Raw genomic sequence first — 13,099 nt, 5'->3', positions numbered from 1 at the left:
CCCTCGGTATATGGGGCCGGCGCCTTACCCACTGAGCCACAGGCACCACCCATTCCTAAATGCTTAATTGGCTTGAATTTGCTGTTAAGCAATTTTTTCCAATGGGTCTTGAACTTCTTTGGCTTTTTCACATGTGAGAATATATGCCTTCTGCCTTTGTACTAGAACAATTATCATTGGCTGGGTAAGTGTTCCAGGGAGACACTAATTTCTCTCAGGACTTTGTTGACATTAACTGTTGGTATAGGCCAGGTGCAGTGGCTCACCCTATAATCCTAGCACTCTGGGAGACTCAGGTAGGAATATAAGGTGGGCACTGTGGCACACACCTGTTGTCCCAGCTTCTGGGGAGGCTTGAACTTAAGAGTCTGAGTTTACAGCAAGCTATGATGACACCACAGCACTCTAGTCTGGGAGACAAGAGTGAGTCTCAAAAACAAACAAACAAAAATGCATGTAGCCTCTGCTCAATTCTACAGCTTCCTCTATTCCACTCATTCCCTCCATTCATTTGTTTGCTGTCTGTGTTCCAGCCATACACCAGCATTCTTTCAGGTCTTGAATGTATCAAATGGCTCTCCTGCCTAAGGTTCTTGCCTGAAACACTCTTTCCCCTTTACCTGGTCTCCTACTTAGCTTTCAAATCTGAACTCAATTCTCAATTACTCAGGAAAGTCTTTCCTAATTCTCCAAATTAAACCAGTTTCCTCTTATGTGTTTTCATAACATTACTTTTCCTTCACTCCATTAAATACAGTACATAATTCATTCCCCTTATCATTTATATGCTTAGTAATTATTTAATTAATGCTGCTTCTACCACTAAGTTCTAAACTCTATGAGGAAAGTGACAATCTGTGCTGATAAATATAACCCTGCTTGTTGCAAGAGTACGTGGCACAAAGTAGTTAATAAATGTGGAATGAGGCTCAGTGTCCATAGCATAGTGGTTACGGCACCAGCCACATGCACGAAGGCTGGTGGGTTGGAACTCAGCCCAGGCCAGCTAAGCAATAATTACAAATGCAACAAAAAAATAGCTAGGCGCTGAGGTGGGCGCCTGTGGTCCCAGTTACGTGGGAGGCTGAGGCAAAAGAATCGTTTAAGCCCAAGAGTTGGAGGTTGCTGCGAGCAGTGACACCACAGCACTCCACTAAGGATGACATAGAGAGACTCTGTCTCAAAAAAAAAAAAAAAATCATTGAACTGTACATTTAAAATGGGTGAATTTTATACATAAATTATACCTCAATAAAATACATTTAAAAGAGAAAACTGGGGAAGGCTGGGTGCCTATAGTTCAATGGTTAGGGGCCTACCACATGCTCTGGAGCTGGTAGCCTGCTAAACAACAACAACAACAAAAAAAACAGCCAGGCGTTGCGGCAGGCATCTGTAGTCCCAGCTACTTGGGAGGCTAAGGCTGAGACAAGAGGATCTCTTAAGCCCAAGAATTTGGGGTTGATGTGAGCTAAGATACCCTGGCACTCTACTGAGGGTGACCATGTGAAACTATCTCAAAAAAAATTTTTTTTTAAAAATTTAAAAACTTTGGCAGCGCCCATGGCTCAGTGAGTAGGGCACTGGCCCCATATACCAAGGGTGGTGGGTTTGAACCCAGCCCCAGCCAAATTGCAACCAAAACAAAACAAAAAAAATATTAAAAACTAGGGGAATTGGGGAATGAGCACAGGATAGGCAAAATGTTACTGCTTTTAGGTTTGCTGAATCTGTTAGTGAGATAGACAAATGTCCTGAAAATTAGAAGGCTGGCTCGGCGCCTATAGCTCAACCGGCTAAGGCGCCAGCCACGTACACCTAAGGTGGCGGGTTCGAATCCCCAGTCTGGACCCGCCAAACAACAATGACGGCTGCAACCAAAAAAAAAAAAATAGCCGGGCGTTGTGGCGGGCGCCTGTGGTCCCAGCTACTTGAGACTCGCTTGAGCCCAGGAGTTGGAGGTTGCTGTGAGCTGTAATGCCACGGCACTCTACCCAGGGGGACAGCTTGAGGCTCTGTCTCAAAAAAAAAAAAAAAAAAAAAGAAAAGAAAATTAGAAGGCTGATGAGACCTATAGTCCAATACAGATTTTTGGAATCACCAGGAAAGATATGAAAAAGGGACTTTTCTGTATTTGTTTCCTCAACTTCATACAGACCAACCCACCCTAAAAAGGTCTTCAATTAAGAATGCTAATTTTCAATATTTCCTCTTTAAAATTCTTTAAGAAGTAGTCTTTAGGGCAGCACCTGTGGCTCAGTGAGTAGGGCACTGGCCCCATATACCAAGGGTGGTGGGTTCAAACCCAGCCCCAGCCAAACTGCAACAAGAAAATAGGCATTGTGGCAGGCACCTGTAGTCCCAGCTACTCAGGAGGAGGCAAGAGAATCACCTAAGCTCAAGAACTGGAGGTTGCTGTGAGCTGTGACAGCAAAGCACTCTACTGAGGGTGACAAAGTAAGACTCTGTCTCTTAAAAAAAAAAAAAGAAGTGGTTTTTATCCATTGCTTCTGCTTCACCCACCACCCTATACTTTCTTAATTTCCTAAAGGCTGTGTTCCTTCTTTGACTTTTTGTCAGAGTTATCTCTCAATTCACAAACGGGACCTTATTTTCAAAACCAGTGTCCTTTTCTCTGCTCCCATTCTCTTTGACTTCTCTGCAAGAGGCCCTGCCAATCTCCTGCCCTTGATTCATCTTTTGGCTTCCATTCTGATCCTCGTCCCACTTCCCTGCTTCAGTTTTCTTTGCTAAATCCTTTCACCTCCTACCCCAATTCACATCTTATGAAATAAAGGAGTAAGCTATGATCCCAAACTAAGGGAGAATTTGGGGGGGTTATCTTTGTCTCTGCACTTGCAAAATTTATTTGTAAACCCCAACTCACTTCGAGTCACCATTGTTTCTTCATTTCCTTTAATTATCCTTAGCATTTTTCATATCTTTGTCCCACTTCCCCAATTAGAAAATAAATTCAGAGAACATAAACCTGGCTTTTCTCAATTTTATAACTACTGAAAGCACTTAATGCAGAACTATATGCACAATGAATCAAATTCACTGTTGCTGACTCATCAAAAGATGATTGAGATCATCCCAGGCAATTCTCTGGGAAGACATTTTGATCCAGTTTAGGGACTGTGTCTTAGTCCCTTCAGATAGTTGTAACAAAATACCATAAAATGAGGGGCATATAAACAGCAAAAATTTATTTCTTATGTTTTTAGTGGCTGGGAAGACCAAGATCAAGGCTCCAATTGATTCAGCATTAGGTAAGGACCCTCTTTCTGGTACCTAGCTGTAACCTCACATGGTGGGAAAGGCAGTGGTCTCTCTTGGGCTTCTTTTATAAGGTTCCTAATCCCATTCATGACCTATCACCTCCCAAAGGCCCTACCTCCTAATCACCATGAGGGGTATTTCAACATTTGAATTTCAGGGTGATAAAAATAGACCACAGCAAATCATACTTTGCAGTTTTGGGCGTTTTTAAACATAATTAGAAAACTAAGAACTTTGTACAGTTTTTTCATATATACATTTAAGGTTTTAATAAAGTTTCCTGGCAGTTGATGTATGACCAGATGGCTAATGATATTCAAGCTAAAAATGTTAAAAGTTCTATAAAGCAAATTTAAATTTTTCCAGATTTCTAAAACTTGGTATCATAAAGCTCAAAACTGTAAATTTCAAGCAACATTTATAAACACATAGCTCTAGCCTGTTATCTTCTAGACTATTTGCTATCTATTTAATATCTTCAAAAAAATTAGACTAGAAGGCTGACCACAGTCTCTTCTAGACTATTTGCTATCTATTTAATATCTTCAAAAAAATTAATAACAACTTACCAAATCCCAAAGTCCAACTTGCCCAAATTTGGCCCCAGCTGCTACCAAAGTTCTAGTTTCTGATGGATGGAGAGCCAAGGAGTATATTGGGCCTCTGGTAACTTTGTAAACAGTATCTTCACTAATGACCATGCCATTTAAATTAGCTTTGTAGCTATGAAAATCAAAAAGTTAAATTTTATAAGTAAAACAAATCTCAACACTCAAAATAAGTAAAAGGTTTGAGACAAAAAATAAATATCACAACTAGTAAATAAATATAGGAAAGTATTCAACCTCTTGGTAACCAAGAAATCAAACACTGATCCTATTTTACTCTTATTAAATTACCCTTGATAATTTTAATAACACCAAAAACTAGCAGTTACTGTTAAGTATACATACTCACATATATTGCTAGCAGCAGAATAAGTTCAAATAAGATTTTCAGAAAACAATTCAGCAACATGTACTAAACACCATAAAAATATCCAGGAGATCTGACTTATTATCCCACTTCTGGCAATCCATCCGAAAACAAAAACCCATTATCATACACATACACTTCAACAAATACACCTGTACACAAAACTAGAGAAGCAGGTGTAGGGGTTCACACCTATAATCCAAGCAAATTGGGAGCCTGAAGCAGTAGATTCACTTGAAGCCACAAGTTCAAGACTAGCCTGGGCAACATAGTGAGACCCCCATCTCTTAAAAAAAGGGGAGAGCGGGGGATGGGGGGGAATCAGCCAGAGTTGGTGGTGTATGCCTTTGGTCTCAGCTACTTGGGAGACTAAGACAGGAAGATCACTTGAGCCCAGGAGTTTGAGGTTTCAATGGGCTATGATCACATCACGGTACTCCAGCTTAGGCAACAAGTGATTGAAACTTCATCTCTTAAAAGAAAAAGGGAGGAGGCCAGATGCGATGATTAGCTCATGCCTATAACCCTAGCACTCTGGGAGGCAGAGGTGGGTGGATCATTTGAGCTCAGGAGTTCAAGACCAGCCTGAGTAAGAGTGAGGCCCCATCACTACTAAAAAAATAGAAAAGAAATTAGCTGGGCATGGTGACGCATACCTGTAGTCCCAGCTACTCAGGAGACTGAGGCAAGAGGATCTCTTGAACCCATGAGTTTGAGGTTGCTATGAGCTTTGATGGCACCATGGCACTGTACCATGGGTGATGGAATGAGACTTTGTCTCAAAAAGGGGTGGGGGGGGCGCAGGCATGGTGGCTTACACCTATAATCCTAGCACTTTGGAGGCCAAGGTGGGAAGATCCCTTGAACCCAGGAGTTCCAGACCAACCTGGGCAACAAAGTGAGATCTTGTTTCTACAAAACAAACAAACAAAAAACTTCTAATACCAAATGGTGAAAGGAGGTTAATTAAATTCTATCCACACGGCTCCTGTGGCTCAAGTGGCTAAGGCGCCAGCCACATACACCTAAGGTGGCGGGTTCAAATCCAGCCTGGGCCCACCAAACTACAATGATGGCTGCAACCAAAAAAAGTAACCGGGAGTTGTGGTGGGCACCTGTGATCCCAGCTACTTGGGAGGTGGAGGCAGGAGATTTGCTTGAGCCCAGGAGCTGGAGGTTGCTGTGAGCTGTGATGCCACATACTCTACCCAGGGGGACAGCTTGAGGCTCTGTCTCAAAAAAAAAAAAAAAAAAAAATTCTACCCACTCAATGGAATATTATACAACTATTGAATAATTTTAAAGACTCTAATAACATACAAGCACAAATGAAAAGAGCATAATGCAAAATTATACGTACATTACAACATAACAAAGCAAAAATATATGTAAATTTATTCATCTATTCAACACTGAACAAATATATACAATGTGCCAGGCACCATTCTGGTTTTGTTTGTTTGTTTTTGAGACAGAGCCTCAAGCTGTTGCCCTGGGTAGAGTGCTGTGGCATCACAGCTCACAGCAACCTCCAACTCCTGGGCTTAAGCGATTATCTTGCCTCAGCCTCCCAAGTAGCTGGCACCACAGGTGCCTGCCACAACGCCTGGCTATTTTTTGGTTGCAGCCATCATTGTTGTTTGGTGGGCCCAGGCTGGATTCGAACCTCCAGTTCAGGGGTATATGGCTGAGGACTTAGCCACTTGAGCCACAAGTGCCGAGCCACTGTTCTGGTTACTAAGACGAAGTCCCTACCCTCATAACACTTCTGTCCTAGTGGTATGTGGCAACACTGGAGATGAAATATATAAAAACACAAACAATGGTCCTTAGAGTAGAAATATTGCACAGTAGAAAACTTCCTGTAATGGTATATAATCTTTACAATTCAAAATACTCAAAAAATGTAAAACAAAGGCTAGGCATTCCAACTTACCTTTTAATGCTAGATATTCCTTTCTCAGTGTTCTTATTACATGTCTGAAACAATGAAATAGACCAAAACACAACACTAAGTTAATATAAATATTGAAATTTCCTTAACAGATGATTCTAAAGCTGTAAACCTCTCAAGTGATACCTTGCTCACTGTGGTCCATGTCTGCAGAAATCCTTTAAATAGTTCCTTGTTGTCATTTTGATTTTCAGGAGCCATTTCTAGAGGCCCAGGAGGTAACAAAGGCTGCTGTAAAAAATGTAAAAAACTTATGGCACACCTCTTGGGGGTGGGACACAATTGTAAGAGGGACTCTACCTAACAAATGCAAACATTGTAACCTAATTCTCTGTATCCTTAAATTAACCTGAAACAATAAAATATAATAAAAATAAAATAAGATTACTCAGTAATACAGTTGTTACATAACTTTTCCTCTGAAAACTTGGTGATTTTATATTTTCAAAACCTTTTTTAAAATAAAATGGGCGGTGCCTGTGGCTCAAAAGGGTAGGGCACTGGTCCCATATGCCGGAGGTGGCAGGTTCAAACCCAGCCCCAGCCAAAAACTGAAAAAAAAAAAATTAAAATAAATAAAATAAAATAAATGATTATACTTATAAAATGTCTTTCAAGATGTTTATATGAGTTTCTTCATTTACATATTAAATAAGGAAGATGGGGTGGCGCCCGTAGCTCAGTGGGTAGGGCACCAGCCACATACACCGAGGCTGGTGGGTTCAAACCCAGCCAGAGCCTGCCAAAACAATGACAACTGCAACAGAAAAAAATAGCCGGGCATTGTGACGGGCACCCATATCCCAGCTACTTGGGAGGCTGAGGCAAGAGAATCACTTTAGCCCAAGAGTTTGAGGTTGTTGTGAGCTGTGATGCCACAGCACTCTACCCAGGGCAATAGCTTGAGACTCTGTTTCAAAAATAAATAAATAAGGAAGATGCTTGCAAAATTCAAAAAAAAATTTAAAACCAAAAAAGTTTATTGGATGGGTGCAGTGCCTTACCCATGTAATCCTAGCACTCTGGGAGGTTGAGGGAGGTGGATTGCTTGAGCTCGTGAGTCCCAGACCAGTCTAAGCAAAAGCGAGACCCGGTCTCTACTAACAATAGAAAAACTGAGGCAAGAGGATCACTTGAGCCCAAGAGTTAGAGGTTGCTGTGAGCCCAGGATAACCAGCTTGAAACTCTGTCTCAAAAAGAAAAAAAAGTTTATTATCTTTCTGCCCTATAATATAAACTCAGGGTGGCCAAATGTTACTTGATTTTTCACAACTCCACCTCAACATAAACAACAGTAATGACACATCATGGGTGTTCAAAGAAATGAAGGCTAGATATCCTATAAACTAATAAGTTGACTTGCCCAAATCACACTGTCAATAACTGGAGAAGCTGAGAATTGACTCAGATCAATTTATCTGATTTTACTCTGTTACTATTCTCTACCAGTGTTTTTTGAGGCACACTCATTTAGGCATGTGAGTTCAATGTACTTTCGTGAATGAGAATAGCAAATGAGAATACGAAAGAACATCACATATAGTTAAAAAGGTATCATTTCACAAACTGTCTTTTCAGTTGTTTATGTGTATATAATGGGTTGCAATGTTAATATACTTCTCATTATAGAATGAGGCTTCAAAAAAAATCTGAAAGCCGGCCAGGTGCAGTGGCTCACACCTGTAATCCTAGCACTCTGGGAGGCTGAGGCAAGTGGATTGCTTGAGCTCACAAGCTCCAGACAAGCCTGAGCAAAGGCAAGACCCCATCTCTACTAAAACATAGAAAAACTGAGGCAAGAGGAACACTTGAGCCCAAGTTGGAGGTTGCTGTGAGCTATGATGCTACAGCACTCTACCCTGGTGACAGCTTGAGACTCTGTCTCAAAAAAAAAAAAAAAAAAAAGGAAGAAAAAACTTGAAAGCTACTATTCTATGCAGCTTCCCATAGCACTTTTTTTTTCTTTTTCAAGATAGTACCTTCCTCTGTTGCTCAATCATAGCTTTCTGTGACTTTGAATGGCTCCCACCTGAGACTCCCAAGTTGCTGGGACTACTGGCATGCACCACCATGCCCTGCTAATTTTTTTCTTTTCACTTTGTAGAGACAAGGTCTTGCTATGTTGCCAGGTTGGACTCACATTCCTGGCCTCAAATGATCCTCCTGCTTCAGCATCCCAAAGCACTGGGATTATAGGCATGAGCCACCACACCCAGCGACCACAGCACCTTGACTTGCAATTAGCTCCCAAAGCCCCAGCCTAATTAATGCTTTCTTCCTATTTATAATTAAGCACTTAGATATAAAGAATTAAAAACAGTAGGCACTCTTAAATAAAAAATATAATACCACTTCAACAATAAATTTGTTAACAAAAGCTCTATTTACCAACAGTAATAAAATTAACTACAGCAAGGGACTATCATCATTTTTCTCATACATTATTTATTATTAATAACTACCTTTTATTGATTGCTTACTAAGCTCTTAATACAATATAAGACATAGATATTATTTCACTTAATCCTCAGGATACCCTTTAAGACAGCGGTTCTCAACCTGTGGGTCATGACCCCTTTGGATTGTATTAAAGGTTCATGGCATTAGGAAGGTTGAGAACCACTGCTTTAAGGCTATTTTTTTTTTTTTTCAGTTTTGGCCAGGGCTGGGTTTGAACCCACCACCTCCGGCATATGGAGCCGACACCCTACCCTTTTGAGCCACAGATGCCACCCAAGGCTTCTTTTTTAACTGACAGAAAAAGCTGTATGTATTTACTAAGGGTATTATTGCCATTTTGTAAATGGGGAAACTAAGGCTTAGAAAATCTAAATAATTTACCCACAATCCCATAGCAAGTAAATCCTACAGAAATACAGAAAACAACCCAAACTTTATGACTGTGAAATCTTACTCATTAAACCACAACATTCAAGCACCAATGAAACATAAATTAAACATAATTTTTTTTTTTTTTTTTTGAGATAGAGCCTCAAGCTGTCGCCCTGGGTAAAGTGCCATAGCATCACAGCTCACAGCAACCTCCAACTCCTGGGCTCAAACGAGTCTCCCACCTCCACCTCCCAAGTAGCTGGGATTACAGGCACCTGCCACAACACTCGGCTATTTTTTGGTTGCAGTCATCATTGTTGTTTGGCGGGCCCAGGCTGCATTCGAACCCGCCAGCTCAGGTGTAGGTGGCTGGCGCCTTAGCCACTTGGGCCACAGGAGCTGAGCCAATTAAACATAATTTAATAAACTTTTAGTCTAATATTGACACTTCGAACTTTTCAATATTTTATGTATTAAATTAATGTACTATACTTGCACTTTTTCTTACAGTTTCATCTGCTACTAATGTTGGCTGTGTTGGAGTTGCAGGTAATGAACCTCCTGAAGGATCAACTTTTAATAATCTCATCGACCTTCTACACCCAATCTCTTCTCTCCTCTTCTTAGGCTTCTTTCTAAAGGGGTAGAGAAAAACTCATGCTCTGTTCATTAAACAATAAAATGTATTTGATAATATTAAGATAACATCTAAGAATGTATCCCACAGATATATTTGCACATTGCATATAAGTATATATACAGCCACACTGATTCCACATTATTTTTGTACAGATGGTCTCTGTCACCCAACCTACAATGTAGTGGCCCAATCATAGCACAAACTAACCTCAAATTTCCGGGCTCAAGCAATCCTCCTTCCTCAAGCTCCTGAGCAGCTGGCAGCATGCCACCATGTCTAGCTAATTATTATTATTTTCTTTTTTAGTGACAGGGTCTCACTATATTGCCCAGAGTGGTCTCAAATTCCAGGCCTCACAAAATCTTCCAACCTTAGCCTCCCAAAATGTTGAGATTACAGGCATAAGCAATCCACTACATCCACCCAGTTGCCATACTTACTTTACTATAACATCTGGAAAAAATATAAACCTAAGTGTTCATCATCATGTGAGAAACATTGAATAATGGCATATATATCAAATAGAATATGCAGCCATAAAAACAGACCCTTGTGTGCTGCTGAAATGAACACTAAGTTATATAAGCAAAAACAAGTTCCAGTACATGTTTACAAAAAAGTTACATATGGCTCAGCGCCTGTAGTACAGTGGTTACAGCGCCTGCCACATACACTGAGACCGGTGGGTTCAAACCTGGCCTGGGCCAGCTAAACAATGACAACTGCAACAAAAAATAGCTGGGCGTTGTGGCAGGCGCCTATGGTCCCAGCTACTCGGGAGGCTAAGGCAAGAGAATCGCTTAAGCCCAGGAGTTTGAGGTTGCTGTGAGCTATGACACCATAGCACTCTACCGAGGGCAATGTAGTGAGACTGTCTCAAAAAAAGGTTACATACACAAATACATTTGTACCTGCTGAAGTTTACCTATGGAGAAATATACGTAAAACTATTAACACCAGTTTCCTTTAGGAAGAAACCTAGAAAACTAAGGCCTAGGATGGTTAAGAAAATTAAATGTTTCATTTGGATTTCTTTCCATATATTGTAGTTCTTTTTTTTTTTTTGAGACAGAGCCTCAAGCTGTCACCCTGGGTAAAGTGCCATAGCATCACAGCTCATAGCAACCTCCAACTCCTGGCTCAAGCGATTCTCCTGCCTTCACCTCCCAAGTAGCTGGGACTATAGGCGCCTGGCATAACACCCAGCTACTTTTTGGTTGCAGCCGTCATTGTTGTTTGGTGGGCCCAGGATGGATTCGAACCTGCCAGCTCAGGTGTATGTGGCTGACACCTTAGCTGCTTGAGCCACAGGCACCAAGCCAGTAGTTCACTTTTTTAATAATATATATCCCCTAATTTGAGCCCAAGAGTTTGAGGTTGCTGTGAGCTACAATGGCACTCTACCAGGGCAAAAAAATAAAATATTGATAATAATTTACCGGTACTAGAACCAAACCAATTAAATAGGCTATATTTCATTAGCATGTATCACTGAACAAATGAGCTATTACTATCAAAAATTTTAGTCTCTTGGGGCGGTGGCTGTGGCTCAGCAAATAGGGTGCTGGCCCCATATATCAAGGGTGGCAGGTTCGAACCCTGCCCCGGCCAAACTGCAACAAAAAAATAGCCGGACATTGTGGTGGGCACCTGTAGTAGTCCCAGCTACTGAGAGGCTGAGGCAAGAGAATCAGCTAAGCCCAAGAACTGAAAGTTGCTATGAGCTGTGATGCCACAGCACTCTACCGAGGGCGACAAAATGAGACTCTGTCTCTAAAAAAAAAAAAGTTAGTCTCTTAGCTTATATGTAAGTGCTGCTAACTAAAATGCAGTGAAGAGAATTCAAAATAAAGAGAATTCAAATTCTGGAGCTATCACCTTTATGAGGTGTTTTGACCTTTGGTAAATTAATTTACCTCTTTGAGCCTATTTCCTCGCTCACAAAATGGATATATATTGCCTACCACATGATGGATGTCAGAATTAAATTAGATAATATAGGACAAAATTGATAGATCATTGCACTATGTTTCATACACATTCAATAAATCTTAAATCCACGGGTACCTGTAGTCCCATCTACATGGGAGGCTGAGGCAAGAGGATCACTTGAGCCCAAGAGTTTAAGGCTGCTGTGACTCTACCCGGGATGACAGAGTGAGACTATCTCAAAAATAAATAAATAAATAAAATCTTAAATCTCCTTTTTTCTAGGACTGGGAAAGCAAAAACAAATTGAGAAGCAAAAAGATAGTTACAAAAAGGAAGTAGAATAACCTTTAATAGTTTTCTAGGCAAAAATAAGAATAATTTAGTGGAAATAAATTTCCCTCTATGAGTAACAACAGAAAAATAAAAAAACAAAATTCAGCTCCATCCAAGATGACAAAAAAGAAGAACCGGTCATGCCAAAAATGGCAGTGGCCATGTATATAGCCTATTCACTGCATGAACTGTGGCCAATAAGTGCCTAAAGACAAAGCTATGAAGAAGTTCGCCTTTAGGAACAGGGTGGAGGCAGCAGCTGTTAGGGACATTACTGAAGGGTTGTTGATGCCTAGGTGCTTCCCAAGCTAAATGTGAAGCTACATTACTGTGTGAGCTGTGCCACTCACAGCAAGGTACTCAGGAATCGTACTTGGGAAGCTAGCAAGGTCCAAACACCCCAACCCTGATTTAGACTTGTAGGCACTACTCCACAACCTCCACCAAAGCTATATAAGGAGCCAAGTCCCTAAGGACTGAAGAAAAACTGTGCTTTGGAAATTAAAAAATGGAAATTATTCGTAAAAAAAAAAAAATCATCTCTGGATTGTATTTACTCACATTCCTTTGATGAAGGGGAGAACTGTAAAGTCATTATCTTAGTGATAAAGGTTTAATTACTGAGTAATTAAGGTTTAATTACAGTGGCTCACACCTGTAATCCTAATACTTGGAGAGGCTGAGGCAGGAGGATCACTTGAGGTTGGGAGTTCAAGACCAGCCTGAGCAAAAGCAAAACGTGTATCTATTCAAATATAAAAATAAATAAATAAATAATAAATGATATTACAGAGTTTCTGATCTGTTTAATAAGCTTATTATACCAGGCCAGATGCCTGTAGCTCAGTGGTTATGGCACTGGCCACATGCTCTGGGGCTGGCGCATTCAAACCCGGCCCCAGGCCTGCTAAACGAACAAACAAAAAAAACAGCCAGGCGTTGTGGTGGGCATCTGTAGTCCTAGCTACTAGGGAAGCTGAGGCAAGAGAATCGCTTGAGCCCAAGAGTTTAAGGTGGCTATGAGCTATGATGCCATGGCACTCTATCAAGAGTGACAAACAGGCTCGACGCCTATAGCTCAACCGGCTAAGGCGCCAGCCACGTACACCTAAGGTGGCGGGTTCGAATCCCCAGCCCGGACCCGCCAAACA

The 13,099-nt window shown here is 40.9% G+C and overlaps 1 protein-coding gene across 1 annotated transcript in view; it reads right to left on the bottom strand.

The window, feature by feature from the left end:
• Positions 1–13,099, bottom strand: part of WDR76 (WD repeat domain 76) — a 59,767-nt gene that overhangs the window by 32,532 nt on the left and 14,136 nt on the right. Inside the window, exons 5-8 of the mRNA XM_003791779.2 lie at positions 9,552–9,678; positions 6,338–6,439; positions 6,194–6,237; positions 3,852–4,005 (exon numbers count right to left, since the gene is read on the bottom strand). Of these exons, the coding sequence (XP_003791827.1) occupies positions 3,852–4,005; positions 6,194–6,237; positions 6,338–6,439; positions 9,552–9,678 (427 nt within the window). The remainder of the gene's footprint in view (positions 1–3,851; positions 4,006–6,193; positions 6,238–6,337; positions 6,440–9,551; positions 9,679–13,099) is intronic.

This window comes from Otolemur garnettii, unplaced genomic scaffold (assembly GCF_000181295.1).
Source record: "Otolemur garnettii isolate 467f Iridium unplaced genomic scaffold, OtoGar3 scaffold00050, whole genome shotgun sequence".
NCBI lineage: Eukaryota > Metazoa > Chordata > Mammalia > Primates > Galagidae > Otolemur > Otolemur garnettii.
This window is presented reverse-complemented; position numbering and strand designations above follow the sequence as displayed.